The following is a 22182-nucleotide window of genomic DNA, read 5'->3' on the forward strand; positions in this document are numbered from 1 at the left end:
ACCCTAATAATATCTGTGAAGGAGGGTGGCAGACCCTAATAATATCTGTGAGGTTATAGGGCGAGAGGCTCTTTAAGGGTGGCAGACCCTACTAATATCTGTGAGGTTATAGGGCGAAAGTCTCTTTAAAATATATGATTATATTGTAAAGAAATATAAAGTATGAAGTATGAAAGAAAGAAAGTATGAAAGTAAGAACGAAGGTATATACTTACGTATGTACGAAAGAAAGTAAAAGAGGTTAAGTATGTAATATAAGAACGTATTGTATTTTACTTGTATTAACTAGAACTCACTCAGCGTAGCTGACTTTTAGTATGCACGCAGGTGAATAGAATGAGGCAGCTTGCTTGAGGAGACAAGTGGCATTGAATAAGAGGCTGGCATCGGAAGACTCAAGATGTTTAAGTTTAATGTTTTGTTTATTTTGAAAGACGAGATGTTGTTTTTCGACAAGTTATGGTTTGTTATGAAATGTTTTATGAAAGTTTTTAAATTCCGCGAATGTTTTAATTAACTCTGATATTTAGAACTGCGTTTATGAGTAAATCCAACACCAAATGTAGGGCACCGGTAACGGAGCCTTACAGAGATCCATAAGGATCTCAGTTTACATATGTAGCCCAATATTAAACCCAACTAAGTATAAACCATTAATTCTAGACCCAACAATCTCCTCCTTGGTTTTTAGCTTTGTTATTAATCATGCTCCATGTAATCAATGTCAGCATCCTTCAGACCACCTGCCCAAAACTAAGTTATTATAATGGAGGCTGCCATGCTAGTGTATTCCTTTGCGGCTGTTTCAAAGATCGGTTCAGCTATTATCTGAAATGTACTGAGGGTCTTGATATCTTTCTCCCCAAACTTTAGCAAATCTCTTGGATCAACGAATCTGAACTGCCCTTTGCCCTTCTGTAATTTTATAACAACAGTGGCAGTTGCACTATCAAACATCCAGAATCTCATATTATCCAATGTACCATCTAGAATGGCTTCAGGCACAGGAATATGAGTGGCTTTTTTTGTTGCAGGCAACATGACATTTACCATAGTCTTCCCGATTCGTGGATCCCTAACCCCTTTGGCCTTCTTCAAAAATGATTTGGCAGTCTTCATATTAGGAAATCCAGTGTCAACCTGATGCCGTAGAAAATTACAGAAGTCTTTTGCTCGCTTTTCATGAGTTGGATTGCGGAATGGGGCATTGATCAGGTCACTGAGATCCACCTTTGTCCAGGACCCGAAGTCTTTCATTTTCTTGTAGTATTCGGTGCTCCCAAACCTTCGTTTAACCCACCACATATTTTTGTCAGCATCAAAACCCCACGATACAACTCCGGAACGGTCACCATATTTATCCGAGAATCCCTTTGGAAAGGTGACAATGAACATGTCTAGATGATCATACGATTGAAAATTTTGATTTGAATTCTTCATCACAAGAATCTTTTTCTGAACCCGTTCCGATTTTTCTTTCGTCATTTGAGGTGCAGACATATATTGTTCTAGTGTCTCAGATTCATCTATATTTGCAGTTGGATGAGCACTGGAACTTCCATCTTGATCAACTTGAGGTGTCCTAAATGATACATCATCACTATTCTTGAATTCATCTCCAAACTTGTGAATGAGTTTTTGTTTGAGGTCTAGGTACATAGCAGTTAATCCTCCCATGTTAGACTGAAGCTCTTTAATCTTTGAATCTTTATCGGAGTTACTAGCTTCCAGTTCTTGAATGCATACATCGTTGACAACAGAGTCTTGTTCGAGTTCAAAGACTCGATGTTGGAGAGCTTGTACATCAACGGGAGCATCCTCAAGTACAACTCTCTTACCTTTGTTTTGTAGATATTTTTCTTGCATGGCAAGAATCTGAGCAATCTTGTCGGAAGCACCAGAACTTGACTGGCCCTGATTGGCTGGACAAGAAGATCCAGAAGGGGCGTCAATATGTTGAAAATCAGCCTCAAATTCAAACTCACAAGCAATATCATCAAAATATGATCTTGAGTCTAAGTCTTTGCAGTGGATGGGCTTGGATCAACTGAAATCTCGGGAACATTCGACTTAGGTTGATGTGGTTGTTGTTGTAGGCTTGTTGTTGTTGGTGTTGTTGGTGTTGTTGCACTTCGGTAACCAGCATGCCAGGTCTCGGATCTTTCTTTCTTTGTTTTCGTGTAATGAGATCGGCGGCTGGTTCCTCGGGGATATCATCATCTTCATTTACAGCGACTGCTTGAGGAGGCTTCAATGCAGTCAACTGCAGTAATTCTTTAAAAGTCTCAAAATCTCTTAGTTGCTCAGCAGTCGAAGCATTCTCTGTTTCACGGTGCTCTGTCTCTTCATCTTCATCATCGGAACTAATCTCAAAAACCGCAGCCCGCTTCTGAGCTGGCGTCACATGCTCTTCAGCAACTTGAGCAATAACAGGTACAGCTTCTGTTTCGGCAAACCAGCCAAATTTAATTAGTTCATGAAGACCCTGGTAAACAATTTTGGCCTCTTTCCTTGACTGTTTCATCAGCCCAAAGGTGTTGGGTCCCATCGATTTCATATCCAAAGTCTCAACAGATCTAACAAGATCAGTGTAATGTGAGTTAAAGATCATCTGTAGAAACCGTGGATACATAAGAAACATCTCTTTCTTCTTTCCCTTCAGATTGCTCATCATTTCATCGAGAACGAACTTGGAATAGTTGTAATTCCAATTCATAATCAAAGCAACCACAGCCGACATCTGTGTGTGGCTAATCTCATCCGAACCTCCTTTTCGTCCCGACACACACGTAAAGAATATGTGTATAAGAAATTGCCAGTACGTGTGGAACAACTTCTTGATCGCTGGAGGATAAGATCCCTTATATCCCATTCTTGTAAGAACCTTGAAAACAACATCAGTTGTGTACTCCGTTGGGTAATCAGGTTGAACCCCAAATAGAATAACCTCCAGTATAATGGCCTCTGTGATGACGACCGGCTTCTTTTGTACTTTGGAGTCTATATACACAACCCCACCTAGTCCTTGCTGGTTGATCGAAGCATTTTTTCAGAAGTCCGTAATCATGTTCTTGCAAATGACAGGATTTTCTCGTATGGCGTGAGAAATCCTGCAAGTATTTAGGCCAGCGATCATGGACTTGAACTCCTTGTGTGCTGGAGGAGGATCAAACCAATATCCAGCTATATTGTGAGTGTCAACAAACATTAGAGGAGCTTGATCAGCCATTACTGTAACAAACGAGTCAAGTTAGTGTGTATTCAATAAGTTTAAGGACACAATTTTAATTATCTCAAACATTAAGGACTAAATGTGACAAAAACCATATTAAAAGGACCATAAGTGCAAAATAATAATGATTTAATGAGGATTTCGGTCCAGGAATGAGTTTTCTGTTCACAGAGAAAATTTCGGTCAAATAATATAGTTTTCGGTCAAGGTAATATGTTCTCTGTCAAGATCAACAGAGAACATGAGTTCTCGGTCAAAGACAGGAGTTATCGGTCAACAAAAGTCAACCAAGAACCCTTGATTGACCATGTGTTTTCGGTCAGACCGGCTGGAGACAGAAAACCCTTTGGATTCTCCCTTAAGATTTGTGCCATCTTCTCCAAAACTACCGAAATCGCCATGGAACATGCAATAAACTTTTGAACTCCTAAACCCTAACATGTTCCAATCGGTGTTTTAACAAAAGATTTAACAATCCATAACCCCACAATCATCTACGAGATCCATCAATATATCCATTAATCCATGAAAACACAACTCATTGGGTCTCACAGAAAACAATCAATTGAAGATTTTGTTCATTACCTGTGAATCAATCAAAACGAGCACCAAAAGAAGCTTAGTGTGATTAGTCCATGTAAAAGGTTTTCGGCTAGATGGCTTCTGTGAGACAGACAAACGAGATGATATTAATTGATTTTGAAAGTGCTAACAATAATTGAGGGTAAATAACCCTTTTATCCTTCAATCATCATGGGCCGAGAACCCACAGAGACCCAAGAAAACAAGCCCAGTCAGCAAAATGGTGGGCCGAGAACCCATGAGGGTCAAAGGAAGATCCAACCAAACAAGCCCAAAATCAACAGAGAGCCCACATTCAGGTTTTGAATAAATAATAAACAAGATAAAAGCCCGAAAAAGTTCAACCACTATTAAGAGAGCCCAATTTATTTTAGCAAATATTTCAAAGAGAGTAATTTCGAGATAAAAAAATAAAATAAACAAAAATCGACACAAACACAAGTCTTTTTGAAATATAACATAATTTTGGGATCAAATTTCAGTTTCTGATAAAAATGCCACCTTTCAAGAAAATATCCGAACATGAAATCATATTGTTTAAGATGCTGTGACAAGGATTCATGTTCAGCGTTATTATGACATAAGGAGACAGGTTGATAGCAGGTATAGATACTTAGCATGATTTTCATTGCGTCAGTGATATTGATTAGGTTCAGTTAGGCATAAAGCTTAGATGGACATCACTTATGGATTTGTGACCCCTTCTTTTCTCTTCTCAAAGCGTATTTGGCATTCCCAGATCACCCCAATTTGACTCCAACCACCTAGTGCTTGATCAAAAATTTGGAAGCGATAAAACTTTGAACTTTGAGCTTATTGCATGACATGGAACATACAATATGCGTATTTAGATACTCAACACAATTTTTTTTAAATAACAATAACAATTACCTGTAAGTCCCGAATATGGATCACTACAGTAAGAAAGTACACTATTTTTGGTGATCAAGAAACTAACGGGCTCGTGTATGACTGGGTAATCGCTTTTCTGCCTATCATTTGGAGAGATGTATATGGAGACATGCACATTTCTTCAAAATGACTCTCCACAGTAAGTTCAACATATTTAGTTTATATCACTTATACTTTTACGCATCATGGATAGCTACCATACAAATCAATGACTGTTCTAGAGCCTTTTAAGCTTAATAACTTCAACCGTTAGGCACACAAAAACAATTTTTCTATCATTTTCCAAAGGTTGGATCAATTTTCATTTTTTTTAAATTGAAGCTTCAAAAAGCTATTAACTGAATAGTCATATCATTTCCCAGAGAGTTACAGAAGACATACATGTTAAGAACTCAGTCACCCCGGTCAATTTTCAGTTTTCAGGTAAATGGCTATCCCGTATGACCACTAGTGGTTACCAGGACCAAATCACATATGAGAATATGTGTCCCTCCAACTTGGAATTACCGACATAATTTTAAGTGAAAGAATTCAAAACACAAAAACACGTCACAATCGCCCCAGATGCTTTTAGTCTTTTGATAAATGGCTATCCTATGAATCTACAAGTAGATCGTTGGACCAAACATATACAAGTATATGTTCTTAAAACTTGAGCAACCGACATAATTTTAAGCGAGAGCGAATCTTGAAAAAGGTAATCAAAACTTTTATTATATTTTTTGTTTTTTATTAATAATAAACACACACACACACTTTTTGAATTTTTAATTTCCTCCCCCTTAATTTGTGCAAATTTATAAAATATGTACATATTAATTCTCAAAAAGACTCAATCCTCGAAACGAAGCATTTTAAGAAAACTCACAAGCACATTAAATATGGCTGTTCCGACCGGTTTTGAAAATAAGTCCGCCACATTATTATCAGTGTGAACTTGTTCAAGATGAATCAATTTTTGGTCGTAACGGTTGCGAATAAAATGAAATTTAATATCGATGTGCTTGGTTTTAGAGTGTTGAACCAGATTCTTAACAATTGCAATGGCAGCGTCATTATCACAAAACATAGGAGTGTCAAGAAATTCCAAACCGTAATCCAGCAGTTGATTTTGCATCCAGATAACCTATGGATGCATCAACATATTCAGCCTTGGTAGTTGACGTAGAAACCGTTTGTTGTTTCTGGCATTTCCATAAGATAAGACGATCACCCAAGAACTAGCAGCCGGCATATGTGGATTTCCTATCAATGTCATCTCCACCATAGTTTCTATCAACAAAAAGCATATAAGTCAAAGTCTGAGTTTTTGTGATACCAAATACCTAAATTCGGTTGTCCCTTAAGATATATGAAAATACGTTTAACAACAATTAAATGAGAGAGTTTAGGGTTAGCCTGGAAGTGGGCACACTAGCACATAGCAAAGATGATGACAGGACGACTGGCGGTGAGATACATCAGGGACCCGATCATCGATCTATAGAACGTTTGATCTACGGGACTCCCTTCCGGATCGGATGTCAGGAATGGTCTTTCCGCCATAGGAGTGGTAGCACTCTTAGAATCCTAAAACTTAAATTTTGCAAGCATGTCTACAACGTATTTCCTTTGATGCAGCAAAATTCCCGTCGAGCTCTGACGAACCTGCAACTCCAGAAACGTTGTCGTTTCTCCCAACGAGCTCATCTCAAATCTTTTCTTTATTACTTCTTCAAATTATGTACACAACTCGGCACTGGTGGATCCAAAGATAATGTCATCCACATAAATCTGAACTAGGATCATATATTTCCCGACAATTTTAAGGAACATAGTTAGATCAATTCTCCCCTGTTTATAACCATGACCCAAAAGATGAGCTGTCAGCGTAGCATACCACATCCGAGGAGCCTGATGAAGCCCATACAACACTTTATCTAACCTGTAGACGTGATTGGGATTCCACAAATCCCGGTGGCTGATCCACGTAAATCTCTTCTTTAACATCGCCGTACAGAAATGTGGTCGTAACATCCATATGATATACTGTGAAACCCATGTATGACGCATAAGCCAGAAAAATCCCTATGGTCTCAAGTCTATCTACGGGAACATAAACTTCAGTATAATCTAACCCGTCAACCTGACGAAAACCACGAACTACCAATCGTGCCTTGTTTTTAATGATAACCCCTGTGTCATCTTGTTTGTTTCGGAAAACCCATATTGTATCGAGCGCTTTCTTTCCTTTCGGTAACTCAACCAATCTCCAGACTTTCAACTTATCAAATTTATTCAATTCTTCGTGCATAGTGTCTACCCAGCTCGGTTCCTGAAGAGCCATTTCTACTGACTTTGGCTCAATCTAAGAGATGAAACAGAAAAACAAATAGCTGTTTATGTGACTAGTCTAACTTCTGGTGGACACACCTGTTTCAAGAGGACCTACGACATTCTCAATCGGATAATTTTTCTGAATTCTTGATGGAACAAATTGTTCGGAGACATCACTGGTAGAATGCAAGTTTGACAAATTTTCATCAACCTCAGTGTGAGGATTCTTCCATCCAAAAGTCGCTGTACTATGTGAGTACGAGGTACTGGCGATATATTCATTTGGAATGGCATCGGGAAATAGAGTGCACTCGAAATTTTGACGAATAGGACTCTCCCCCTCAACTGATGACATATTCTGTGATGAAGTTGGTGAAGACACTGTTGCAGTAACCTCTTCTGATTGATTGACTGGCATGGACGGAGTAACATTGAGTGGTTCTGTCAGATCATCATCCAGAACTGGAGATATATGAGACATTGCATGTTTATCTTCTTTCTCAATGTCTACGGTAGCATTACCCGAGATGTCTGAGTTGATGACCGGAAGCACATTGAATGGTTTGAAAAGTTCATTATAATTGAATAACCGGTCAGGACCGACACGAGCATCAGTCTCGTTTTCTTCCAACCAACGAACATCATATGACTCCAGAATCTGCTTGGTTAACTTATTGTATACTCTGTAGGCAGTACGACCAGCATAACTGACAAAGTAACAATCATCAGCTTTGGCCCCAAATTCCGGAGTTGACTCAAGATTCAATAGAGTACACGGGCAACCGAACGCTCTGAAATGTGCAACAGTGGGCTTATGACCATAGACAATCTCATATGGAGTTTTTATTTGAGACTTGTTGATTATCACCCAATTCCGAACGTAGCATGCCTTATTTATAGCTTCAGCCCAGAAAAATAATGGCAATTTAGAGTCAAGCAACATGGTTCTTGCCGCTTCGATAAGAGTCGTGTTTCTCCTTTCAGCCACACCATTGTGTTGCAGTGTGCGAGCTGAGCTGTACTGACAAAGCACCCCTCTTTCTGAGCAAAAATGATTCAACGAGGCATTCTTGAATTCCGTACCATTGTCGAAACGAATGCCTTTCAGCTTCAAGTTAAGCTGATTCTCCATAAGCACCATGAATCTCTTGATCAGTTCTGCAGTTTCGCTCTTATTTGACAATATTAACACCCAAGTAAAACGTGAGTAGTCATCAGTAATAACAAGACAATAAGAACTGCGAGAAAGACTCAGAACATGATCCGGATCGAAAAGATCCATATGAAGCAATTGAAAAACTGATGAAATGGTATTAATCAATTTTGTCTTATGAGTTTTCCGATGATGTTTACCCAAAGCACAAGCCACACATTTTTCAATAGTAACAAAATCTATAACGGCTAAACCACGTACCAAATCATTTTTAGCAAGACGGTTCAAGTTTTTCATATTAGCATGACCAAGACGCCGATGTCAGAGCTTGGCATTATGTTCAGACACTTTTGAAAACAAGCAGGTTATTTCATCAGGAACATTTTTGTTCATGTCAATCATATAAGCGTTATCCTTTCTTTGTGATCGAACAAGAATCCAGTCTTCTGGTATGATGATACTAGGTTTCAAAATCAAACACTCTTTCTTAGTAAAATGAGTTGAAAAACCTTTATCACAGATTTGTGACACGCTCAACAAACTACGCTGCAATTCTGGAACAAAATTAACATTTTCAAATTTCAGAACACCGTTACTTACAGTACCCTTCTATGTAATCTTCCCTTTTTCTCCTCCCGCAAAGGACACATACCCACCATTACAGATTTGAATGTCATGTAGCTGTGAAATATCTCCTATCATGTGCCTGCAACAGCCACTATCAACATACCAATGTCTAATGATATTCCTCAATAGTTGTTCCACTACGATGTGCGAGATCAGTTAGACATTGGTACCCAGTCCATAGTTACACTGGGTGGCCCTGACTCATCTAACGTTGTCACGGGTTGCCATGACATATCCTTTTGATCGTCTAACATAGAATTCAAAGTCTCTTTTACCAAAGATTTAGGCAACCATTCATGTCTACCGTTGTAAGATTTAGCATTATATGTACGAATGGATGACTTGATCTCTGGTTTTTGAGGGTTAGAGACAGTCGATTTTGTCCTTTTCACTTGTTTCGGTTTTGAATTCGTGTTCGTTCTGGGAACCGAATTACCTTTTCTACCCTCTTTACGAAACATGTTGGGTTTGGTCTGATGATGACTAAACCTGCCAGGTTTGTTTCTGTTCCAATCATCATCAGAGGATTAGCCTGATTGTGCCTGAGATTTTGCCTGTAGGTATTATAAGGCATATTCCTCTAATAAAATCCATAATAAGGAACATATGGATGATGTGGACAATTTCTGGCAATATGACCGGGAGTGCCACAATTAAAACAAGTTTGACGTTTAACATAGAAATTATTTTGGGCAACTCCTTGTCTGGACCGGTTGTGTGGACCAGCTTGCTTAGCATGATGTTCACCACCTTATTTTTCATTAGAGCATCCCTCTTTGACAAACTTAGGCGGTGAATACTTGTTGGAATTATTTGAGTTTTTAAATTTATTAGGAACAACATTATTAGAATTCAAAGTCTTAACAAAATCAACCACACAAGAATCCTTGCTCTTAAAACCAGAGCCCACACAAACAGTCGGAATAACAGAATTTAAAATAGGTAATTTTAAGAATTAAAGTCTTTATTAGTTGAAACACTGGAGTCATCATCCTCATCAGTCCATTCCTCAATGATTATTTTCTCTGCACATTAAGCAAACACATCAGATTCGTTCACTTTTGAAGTGAACGCAATTGTTTCTACAGATTTGTTCTTTTCACTGTTAGCCTGTTTATCATACTTCATATCTTTAACCTTCTCTTCTTGCTCTTTGGTAAGAGGAAGACCTGTATAGTTGTCATTATATGGTAGGGGTACCTGACTATAACCTATACCCTCACCCTCATTCTCTTTCCACCATAACTGATTTTCAATCATGGAATCAACTACCTTACTGGAAATATCAAATTTCTTAAAATCAAATTCAACCTTTTTAAATTTCTCAATTAGATTAAAGACCTCTAACTTAGCGGCTTCTAGTTCAGCAGTTAATTCAACAATTTTCTGTTTGGCATCAAGATGATGACAACATTTCAAACTGAAATCAGATTTTAGTTTGGAAAAGTCCTTTTTTTGTGCCTTTATTTTATCCAAATAAGCCTTTTCAGTTTTCTTAAGTTTATAATTTTCGGATTTTATCATTTCCATTTCTCTAAGCATGTTACTGTTATGGGTTTTGTAAAGATCTAACTTATCAATACAATCTTGAGAACATGGAAAAGAACTTACCTCAGTCGAGCTGGGAGAAGTGAATGCCATCAATGCAAATTGGAGTTCCTTGACTTGTTCCTCAGCAGCATTTTCTTCTTCAATCTCTTCCACACGATCGAAGTTGGTAGTTTGATTGTTTACGCTGAGAGCCGCCATCTGATCGGTCCATGAGAACTGTTGAGCAACCATACCCCTTTCACCATCACCCGAGCCACCTCCAACTTCTCCTCTAGCATTACCCATGGGAACCAGTGCCCTTTCCATGTTTCCTTCTTTGGCTGGATTGGTGCACTCACGAGCAAAGTGACCCGGCTCGTGGCAGTTATAGCACCTCAGAGTGTCTTTGTTAAAACCCACCTTCTGATTATTTGGCATGTTCCAATTATTTCTTATTGTTCTCTTAGTGAATTTCTTTGCCCGAAACACTGTCATGGCAATTTGCCAAGAGATATCCACTTCCTCTACATCATCGGGATGAATTTGATCAAGTTCGGCAGCCACTAAGGGTTGAACCAAATCTCCAGCAAGGAAAGCATTGTAACAGTTCATGAATCTTGACATTAATGCGATGTTCTCTTGAGTTTCTTTTGAAATAACGGGCGTCTTACTGGGAGAAACACCGGACGACTGAGCACTAGCAGTGGCGGATTGACCAGGTTTAGCAAAGAAAACTGGTGTAGGTTGTGGTGGGACATGAGAATACTGACCCTGAGTGGATTTAAACATCGAGAAATTAGGTTGAGGTTGAAATTTTTTTTGTCTCTGAGTGGTCTTGAACATGGAGAATCTATCTTAGGAGATGAGTGCATTGTTTGAAGCAACATTATAACCGGCTGCACTGTAAGAGTTTGCATGGCTTATAACACGCTGTTTGTCGTCCATGTCACAAGCTTTGATGATGGTCATAACCTCAGACAGTTTTAACTTGTTGAGGTCTTTAGTCTTTTTAATTACAGCAACGTTCTTGTCCCAACTTTGAGGTAATGAATTCATCAACTTGTTGTTTGTTTCAGCAGCTGTTAAATTGATGCCAGCAGATCTCATTTCAGTCACAAGAGCTATGAATCTCTGAATCTGAGTATCTAACGACTCTCCCAGAACATGATTAAGCATGTTGAAGTTTTGTCGTAATAGATCTTGACGACTTCTCTTCATATCTTCGTTTCCTTCATATACCTCAATCAGGGCTTCCCACACTTCTTTAGCATATTGTAATTCTCTAAAACCCAGGGCAATCTCAGGTGAGCGTGCCATAGTCAAGGTTTAGAGAGTCTTCATCCTCTTCCATCTTAACAAGATCCTCATTATTATACATAGCAACAGGCTTCACGGCAATCTCAGTGGAGTTTTCCTTCTGGTAAGTAATGACTTGGGGACCCCTGACTATGTTTCTCCATATTTTGGAATCTTTCATTTTAGCATATTTTTCGAAACGAAACTTCCACTCGCTAAACCCCTCGTGAGTTAGTAGACGGGGCACGCGAGTAGTGGTCCCCATGATAGAGTCCAATTCCCGATGAAGAGAAGCATTATATGACCCACTAATATTACTTAGTTGATCCATTCTAATAAGACTGGTCCAAGTGTACTTTAGATCCAAACAATTCTGAAAACCCAATACACAAAAGCCCAAGTTAGTCTGATCAGGCCCACTGTGTTTATAGATTGCATTGACCGAGAACAAAGGTTGATCGAGAACCAATACAGTTGACAGAGAACCACAGTAAGTTGACCGAGAACACAAATCGTTGACTGAGAACCGCAAATAGTTGACCGAGAACCACAAATAGTTTGGCCGAAAACCAGTATTGTGTTTTACAGAGAACTAGTTTTGGCCGAAAACGATCAAAATATAACCGAAAACACTTGATTTAAGCCGAAAACCAAAGAATCTTTCAGATTTTGACTGTAACTAACTCCCGAGAATTATGGAATTTGATTTGTTTCCAAACTAAAACCACTCTTTCACCAAAAATAGATCTTTCACTTCTCCGATCAACAATTCACCGGAAAAGAAAACCAAACCACCAAGGAACTAAGATCTTGAATCCTTGATATCACAATAACAAGCCTGAATAGGTCTAAGGCTCTGATACCAATTGTAAGGTCCAAGACGGATCTTTCAATATGATATCAACTTATCTTGATATTGGTGCGGAAATCCAACACAAGATGATTCAAGAGTAAATAACAATAACACGAAGAACACCAAGTAATGCTTCAAAACACACGTTCTTATAACGTCGGGTGCTTAAGCACGTTGCTTACAATCCTCGTCTAATACAAAGCTTAGACGGCCAAAACACAAAACTAACCAACAACCAAAACCCTATACAAGAGATCTATATATAGAGTGACCAACTACCTAGCCCAACAAGATCCCAGAGCCCACCGAGATCCATAAGGATCTCGGTTTACATATGTAGCCCAATATTAAACCCAACTAAGTACAAACCATTAAGTCTAGACCCAACAAGAAGGCAAAGGACTCCAAGAAGTCTTTACCTTCCAAGCTACCTCCACTTAAGGTAACTTTTCCTTTGACTTCTGAGATGGTATCCAATTCCCTAGTTACCCAAATCACTGCACCTCAAACCACCATTCCCGACCCTCACATAGGATCACCTAGGACTTTAGCCAAAACCCTTAAAGCCCTCCAAGATAAACAAATCAAGATCACCAAAACCAAACCTACAACCAAATTTACCTCACCTAAAGCCCCAACCACATTTATACCCAAACTTGTTATTAGGAAGAAAACCGCACCCTAAAAGCCATCCTTAGTAGACCAACCCATTACCCCACCCGAGACCTCACCAGCTCACTTAGAAGAACCATTGCCCTCCTTGTTTGAGGACATACCTATGACCACCCAAACCGAGACCTCCACCTCACCTAGGACCACAATACCTGTCACCTCACCTACCTTCCTATTCACCTCTCTAATTAGGGAAACCTCATTTTGGTCATCCACATTCACCACATCTAGCACAACCCAAACCACATCAACCACTATGGAAACAACCACCACAACAACCGGCTTACGCTTGGCCATAACCACTCCATTCCCAACCCTAACCTTACCTATCCCAACCACACAACATTCAATCATAGCCACCACACCTCCCTCAAATCATAGGAGTCCTGTGATTGAAGTCTCACCCATATCAAGTGGGAAGTCAAAGAAGTCTCATGTACTCAAAGATCCTATCCTTGATAGGCTCGCGGCACTGGAAGAGGCGAATGAGAACCGTTCAGAACGGGAGATCATGTTGATCAAGTTCCTAAAAGATCAACAAGCCATCAACCGTGAAGTAACAAGACAAAGAGATGATCTGGTTGAAAAGTTGGCTATAATGAAAAAGCAACGTGACTTGGATCAAGTCAAAATTACAAGTCAAAAGGACTTGATCAGCACGTTGCAGCAAAGGATCAACAATCAGCACGAATTGATGAACAAAAATGCTTTACAAAATGCTGAACAACATGTTGATTTGGGAAAGCTGACAGATAGGGTCACTCAACTGGAGACCTATCTTCCTTCCACTTCTAATCGTGAAAGTGAGTTTAGGAAGCAACTGGACTCTTCTCTTGCTCGTGTATGGATAGATTTTGAGCGCCTTGATTCGAGAGTTGGTGGTTTAGAAAATTCTGAGAATTTGGAGGTTAGGAGGTTGGTGGGTGAAAGCGATAGGTTGTTAGCTTTGGTTGATAGATTGCAAGAGCAGATCAAGGTAGAACGTGCTCAGCAAGGACGTGTGAATGAGTCACTCGGCAATTGATACCTTGCTTTCATGGACGTAATGCGATTGACTGACAAGAGGATGTTGAGAACCTGACGGTTCACTTGACTGTTCGCTGAGCAAGTCAACCGGCGACACACTGTGCTTGCTAGTTAGCCTCTGATGCCGAAAGGATCATTGCTTAAGGAAGTGTTCGTGGCCTCCTCTACACGGGAGAAACCGGTACAGTTGGAGGAGAAGGTGGTTCAGGCTTGAGGACTGTAGATGAGCCTAAAGTTGTTGTTGGGATCGTCACCGGCACCGGGCCTGTTGTTAATACTGTTGTTACGTCTGAGCAGGTCAGTACTACAAGCTCAACACATGTTGCACCCACCACTAGTGCGCAAGTAAGTGCCGGGTTCACCACCGCTATAATTATTCATTCTGATGTACAACCAGTAGCGCAAGGTGGTGGTGATGACGGTGATGATGAGGACGATGATGACGAGTCCAATGGTGATAACAAAGACGATGATGAGAAAAAGAATGACGACGACGAGAACGATAGCTTTGATGATACTCGTGGTGGTGGAAACAGTAGTGGTAATGATAATGGTAGTGGTGGTGGAAGTGGTAGCGGTAGTGGTGATGCCACTGGAAATAAGACTGCTGATGTTGAGTAGTCAAAGGAGGCTGAAAAGACGAGGGAATCAGAGGTTGCGCCTCTTTACTAAACGTTTGTTCTTTTGCAGGTACCATTCCTTCAGTTCAGAAATCCGTGGAGGAAAATAAAGATGATGATGATGACGGCATCAACTATTCTCCCAATCCCGACACACCACCAACTGGGGAGAATGTTGAGACAACCGTTAACAAGCATGTTGTCACTCCTGTTGCTGCTCCTGCTAGAATATGGACAAGAAGAGGAATTAAATACTGTAGCGTGAGCAGATTGGGAAGCGTGCCAACAAGGTCGAAGCCGTATCATGATTCGAGTCTCATTGTGTACGCCAAATACCACCAAGACAGCAAAAGATGGGCTGTCAGACATACAAATGGAGATCTTACATATCTTACTATGCGAGATATGCGTACTCTGTCGGAACTTGACTTGAATTTCTTTCGAAATACAGTGACTCGAGACAACGAGAGGAATACTATCAAATCATTCTTCAAGAATATGTTTTTAAGAAGAGAATGGAGAGCTAACTACATGACGTTCGCTGTCAATTCGAGTAGGCCATTCAAGATGAAGAAGATCAATCAGTTCAACAACAAGCCGTCCAAAGAAAGACTCTACAAAATGCCCGATAATCATGGCGAGCCGATCTTTCATAGGATGCCTTTCGAGGATGACTTTCTTCACGACTTCATCGCATAGGAGTTCGACAACAAATTCGGTGACGTCATCATGCATTGCACTCGCAGTCACGAGCTCACGTTCTTTGATGAGCACGAACTGGCTGGACTTGGACTCCGCAACCTGAGGAAACTCATAGAGTCTCCCCTTTGCACAGTCGAAGAAGTCCATCGTGACAACACGGACGCCATCGTTGGAAAGTTCAACAAGTTTGCCAGACTACTTGTTGAAAAAACAACCTTTTGAAGAAGATCCAAATGAGGTATTCGACTATGAGACCAAGTGCGAGTGGTGAGAAGGAAATAAAGCAAATACTAAAGACTAGAGGGAGATTGTAAGGCCCCGTTTTGGTTATTAAGTCTTTCGTATTTGTAATATGTTAGTTTACGTTTATGTTTTGTTTACGTTTGTATGTTTGGGCCCGGTGCCTTGTGTAATTGGAACCTATTGGGCCATTATATATGAAAGAGGTGATTGAAAATACACACACTATATATTGTGTCTGTATGGCCTAACCATATACACCACAAGATCCGAGATCTCGGTCCTTGCTAGTTGTTTCCGCCAACTAGTAGAGAGGTTGATCCAAGAATGAGTAGTACTTTGTTTGTTGTGTTGTTTGATCCTGTCACGGGACCTAAAGTTTTATACTAGCTATAAATATAAGAAAAATATTCAAAGAAATGTGTGAAGGGTCGAAACTTATCAGCAAAGTTGTGAAACAGTGTGTACGTATATGGCTGAAACTTTGCAAAGCAACATGTTAACATATTACCATATATTCTTTATTTTCTCATATTCCTCTCTTCTAAATGTTTGTGCATTCCACTCATGCAACCGTAGCGATGACTCTGAAAAAAATCTTCCAGTTACTTTTAGGCTTAATTTGCCGAAATCTAGCCAAAGCACATTGATGACCAACTGTTGGGCTTCGCCTAGGCGAGCACCCTTTGCGCCTTTAACTATTTTGGTTTAATTCCTTTTGCAAGATTTTGTTAGATTAATGGAAAGTAAGGGTGAACCACAAAAGCTAGTAGTCATTTTTTAAATTGTATAATTATAATAATAATAATAATTTATATGCATTTGAAATTTAGGCACATCTAAACATAAATTCATAATTCTTCTAAACACATACATAAATAGGTATCGTAAGGTGATTATACAAAAATCGATGTTTACAATTGGTTTGTAAGATCGACCCTGCAAGTGACATGAGTTATCACCTTGAGAGAATATTAGACAATCCTAAATCCTTTATCTAGCCTGCCACATGGAGAACATTAATGTAAATTGATATGTGATATATAACCTTGCATCTTTTTATATTGTTATAATTTTCTTTGTTCCGTGTAAGATTATTTGTTTACGTTTCGCGCTTCATGAAACGGTTAATGTCGTTATTTTCAGCATAAGTGTTAATGCACAGAACCAGATTACTATTTGTTACTTTTCTTACATTAGAAACTCATTTGGTTGTGTAACAAAACAAAACATGTAGTTTTCTTAGGGCTGGAAAATTGTGTCTCATATGTTAGAGATGACGCGATTATTACAAGTATCTGTTAAATTAATGTTGACTTAGGAAGCAAGTTGTACGAGAAAATGGGAGAAGTAGTTGGAAGTTACTTGAAAGAGTAAATGGAGAACATGGAGTTCATGCTATGTTGGTTATTTTTCAGATTGTTTTTTATCTATTTAAGTGATAGGCTAGTTTGTTTTTATTTTCACTTTTCATTCACAGTACTTTCAATTTCTCTTTGTAACTAGTTGTATTTGAAGTTCAATATAAACCAGAAAATTGCCCCAAAATCTCTCTTGTTCTTCTTTGATTACCCTTACATTTGGTATAAAAGGGTTCAAGGTTAGCATATGCCCAAATATCTCCAATTAATTCAACAACATGGCAACTATCGCTACAACCTCATGACCCCAAAAGAAACCAGTTCCGTTTCTCTCCAAATCCCGACCCTAACGGCGACTAATTACACCACATGGGCCATCAAGATGGAGGCTGTGATGGATCCCAAGGCCTATGGGAATCCGTCGAGCCGCAGGAAGGTGTGGTGGGAGATGAGAAGAATGAAAAGACTGCTCGTGCCTTCATCTTTCAAGCGATCCCGGAGGATGTCTTGTTGCAGGTGGAAAAAAAGAGACAACAAAGGAAATCTGGGACTCGTTAAAAACCCGGTACTTGGGTGCCGAAAGAGTGTAGAGACCACGTTTACATACTCTCAAGAGGGAGTTTGATTTGTTAAAGATGAAGGACGACGAGAGTATCGATGCGTTCGCCAGGAAGTCGAGTGGGATGATTTCAAGGTACAGTAGCCTTAGGGATGCTCTTGAAGAAGACGTGTTGGTTAGAAAGTTGTTTGATTCGGTTCCGGAGAAGTATTTTCAGCTGGTTGCATCCATAGAACAGTGTTCGGATATAGATTCGATGTTGTTCGAGGAAACGATTGGGCGATTGAAGGCATATGAAGATTGCTTGAACCAACGAAAAGGAAACGTAATCGGTGATAACACCTTGTTATTCACCCGTAGTGATGGACAATAAAGTCATCGGGGAACAGGGAGAGGTTTCCAGCATGGAGGAAGAGACAGAGGTTCGTACCAAGATCGAGGTGGTCGAAACAGGTCACGGGATAGAGGTTCGAGTCGTGGTAGAGGAGGACGTTGGGGTGGCGGGTCTCAACATGAAAATGAAAACAGATCGGGACGAGATAAGAAGCACGTCAAGTGTTTCAAATGTGAGCGACTGGGACACTATGCTTCTGAGTGTCCGGAAGGGAATGAAAAGAAGAATGAGGCAAGTTTGGTTAAGGAAGAGGAAGATGAAAAAACCCTTATGTTGAGCATCTGTGGTGAAAACGTTCCAAAATCGGTATTACTTAATGAAGAAAAGGTGTTTCCATGCACACAGGAAGACCAGACTAAAGTTAATTGTGAGGTGTGGTACCTCGACAACAGTGCCAGCAATCATATGACGGGGGTCAAAGACTTCTTTTCAGAAATTGATGATAAAGTAATGGGGCAAGTCAGTTTTGGAGACGGGTCAAAGGTTCAGATTGAAGGCAAAGGTAAGATTTTATTTGAATGCAAAAACGGTGATCAACTTTTGATTCCGGATGTTTATTTTATCCCGGCTTTAAGAAGCAATATCTTGAGCTTGGGACAATTGACCGAAAAGGGATATGAAGTTGGAATGAAGAACAAATTTCTAAGGGTTTACAATGAGTTCGGGAAGCTGTTAATGAAGGTGGAGCGCTCGAAAAACAGGTTGTATAAGATCGGGTTAAATACAACGCGCCCGATTTGCTTAAAAGCTAAAATTGATGATGAATCTTGGCTTTGGCATGCTAGGATAGGGCATGTAAATTTTCGCGATATGGAGATGATGGTCAAAAGGGGTTTGGTAAAAGGTGTTTGTGAGGGATGTTTGGTGGCAAAACAGACACGGGACCCATTCCTGTACGAAGCTGAGTGGCGAGCAGATAAGCCACTCAAACTTGTTCATGCTGATTTGTGTGGGCCAATATCACCACAAACATTGGGAGGTAACCGATACTTCATGCTAATTTTTTTATGATTATTGTCGATACATGTGGGTTTATATGATAAAAATGAAGGATGAAGCTTTGTTGGTGTTCAAGCAATTCAAGGTAGAGGTCGAAAACGAAAGTACACACAAAGTATAGATGCTCAGAACTGATCGAGGAGGTGATTTCACCTCACATCAGTTTAACCAATTTTGCCAACGGGAGGGTATTCGAAGGTAATTAACGGCACCGTTTACCCCACAACAAAACGGTGTTGTGGAGCGTTGTAATCGTACTCTACTCGGGGCAACCAGGTCAGTGTTGAAGACGATGAAGATGCTGGAGGTATTATGGGGGGAAGCGGTGCGACATGCCGTTTATCTCCTTAATCGAATGTCTACAAAATCGGTGAAAAGCTTGATGTCATATGAAGGATGGAAAGGTAGAAAACCAGCACTTCATCACTTAAAAGTGTTTGGTTGTATTGCATATGTGAAGAAGCCTTCAGGTCATACCACGAAGCTCAATGACAGAAGTACTGCAATGGTATATTTGAGAGTTGAAAAGGGAAGTAAGGCTTACCGATTATTTAACCCTATAAACCAAAAGATAGTTATTGCTCGTGATGTTAAGTTTAATGAAAAAGAGATTTAGGCCTGTAGTGGTGCCCAAAACGAGCAAAGTGGGCCCATCCCAAACTGGGTCAACATACAACTTCGTGAAGCATCTGGTGACTTAGGTCAAACTGAACAAACCAACAACAACTATAATGACGGTGACACATCTACTCCTGTTGACAATCTCACACCTTCACCATCAATCAGTTATGCAGAACAGGGAAGCTCGTCTAGTTCAAAATCGAACCCTAACAACACTGTCTCGGTGAATTGATCAGTCTATGATCATACACCACCATAGGGGTTTCGATATCTGAACGATTTATATGAAGAAACAGGGCCCATTGAAGATAATATTGTTCAACTGTTGTTGGTTGATGATGAACCAACAACATTTAAGGAAGCTACAGAGAAACAAGAATGGTTGGATGCCATGAAAACTGAGTTGAGCTCAATCGAAAAAAACGAGACCTGGTCATTGGTCGAGTTACCTGTGGGTCACAAGGAAATTGGGTTGAGATGGGTTTTCAAGTTGAAGAAAGACGCAGAAGGTAAGGTGATCAAACATAAGGCCCGTTTGGTTGCAAAGGGGTATGTGCAAAAGAAAGGTATCGATTTTGATGAGGTATACACACATGTGGCTCAAATGGAAACAATTTGTTTACTTCAGGCTATGGCAGCAAAGGAAGGTTGATTTGTTCATCACCTACATGTCAAATCGGCTTTTCTAAATGGTGTTCTAAGTGAGGAAGTTTATGTGAGACAGCCGGATGGGTTTGTGATCCGGAAGAAGGAGAATATGGTGTATAAGTTGAAAAAGGTGTTGTATGGGCTTCGACAAGTTCCGAGAGCTTGGAACGTTCGGTTGGATGAAGTATTGAAAGAAATGGGTTTTAACAGGTGTGCTCAAGACCCAGCAGTTTATAAATTGAAAAATTCGTTTACTCTCATTGTAGGTGTTTATGTAGACGATCTAATTGTAACCGGAACAAATGAGAAGAAGATCAATGATTTCAAGAAGAAAATGAAAATGGTGTTTGATATGAGTGACTTGGGTAGATTGTGTTACTACCTAGGTATTGAAGTAGATCAGGATGGGGATGGCATTTCGATAAAATAGTCGGGTTATGCCAAACGGATCCTACAAATGGCGGGTATGTGGGATTGTAATTCAGCAAAAAATGCCAATGGAGTACAAGATAAGTTTGGCGAAAGATGAAGACGGGAAAGATGTGAAGCCAACTGAATGCAGGAGCCTCATTGGTAGCCTTTGTTATCTGATCCACACCAGGCCGGATCTCGGGTTCCCGGTTGGAACGGTCAGTAGGTACATGGAGAAGCCAAAGGAAAGCCATTTAGCAACTGTTAAACAGATTCTGAGGTACGTGAAAGGTACTATTAATTATGGGTTGAAGTACAAAAGAGGTGGAGATGGAAACTTGTGGGCTATTGTGACAGTAGCCATGGAACCGATTTGGATGATCGAAAAAAGCACAAGTGGTATGGTGTTCTATTACTCAGGTAATCTAATAACTTGGTCATCTCAGAAACAACGAACTATAGCCTTATCTTCTTGTGAGGCAGAATTTATGGCTGCCACTTCTACAGCGTGTCAAGCCATTTGGTTAAAAAAATTGGTAGGTGAGTTAAAGGGTAATGAACCTGAAGTGGTCAAACTGTTAGTTGATAATGAGTCGGCCATCGCTCTTATGAAAAACCCTGTTTTCCACGGGCGTAATAAACATATCGACACAAAGTACCATTACATACACTAATATGTAGAACAAGGGCAGGTACACGTGGAACATGTGAGCGGGAATTTGCAGAAGGCTGATATACTGACCAAAGCATTGGATCGGGTCAAGTTTTATGAAATGAGAGATCTGTTGGGTATGGATGAGGATGAAGATCCATGTCAACATTAGGGGGGGGGCAAATGTTAAATTAATGTTAACTTAGGAAACAAGTTGTATGAGAAAGTGGGAGAAGTAGTTGGAAGTTACTTGAAAGAGTAAATGGAGAACATGGAGTTCATGCTACGTGGGTTATTTTTCAGTTTGTTTTTTATCTATTTAAGTGATAGGCTAGTTTGTTTTTGTTTTTATTATCACTTTTCATTCACAGTACTTTCAATTTCTCTATGTAACTAGTTGTTTTTGAAGTTCAATATAAACCAGAAAATTGCCCTAAAATCTCTCTAGTTCTTCTCTGATTACCCTTACAGTATCAAAAATGAAAACGTCTATATGATTTGGAATCAAAATCCTATGTGGCAAAATTGCTTTTTTTTCATCACATATAAATATTTTTAATATTAGGAAACCTATATCAAACGAGAACTATTGGATCAACTTCTCTTCCTCACACAACTATATCTATTTAGAAAAAACTTCAAACGAAATCGAACATTACCATACCGAAAGTGATAAAATTTGTACGTAGATCGAAATGATTATATATTGTTGTAGATCTTAAGTGGAACACAAAGTGATAATAAAAAAAACACCACTAAATAATCAAGTAATAATT

General features: G+C 39.7%; 1 protein-coding gene across 1 annotated transcript; it reads left to right on the forward strand.

Moving 5' to 3' along the window:
- The first annotated feature begins 17757 nt into the window (after nucleotides 1–17757).
- Nucleotides 17758–20773, forward strand: LOC143556522 (uncharacterized). Its single transcript, XM_077045816.1, has 4 exons — nucleotides 17758–18013; nucleotides 18071–19054; nucleotides 19992–20278; nucleotides 20420–20773. The coding sequence occupies exons 1-4, from the start codon at nucleotides 17758–17760 to the stop codon at nucleotides 20771–20773; spliced, it is 1881 nt and encodes a 626-aa protein (XP_076901931.1).
- Nucleotides 20774–22182: the final 1409 nt, after the last annotated feature.

Source organism: Bidens hawaiensis, unplaced genomic scaffold (genome assembly GCF_021521415.1).
Source record: "Bidens hawaiensis isolate Kalapana, Puna unplaced genomic scaffold, B.hawaiensis_p1.1 tig00018600_1, whole genome shotgun sequence".
NCBI lineage: Eukaryota > Viridiplantae > Streptophyta > Magnoliopsida > Asterales > Asteraceae > Bidens > Bidens hawaiensis.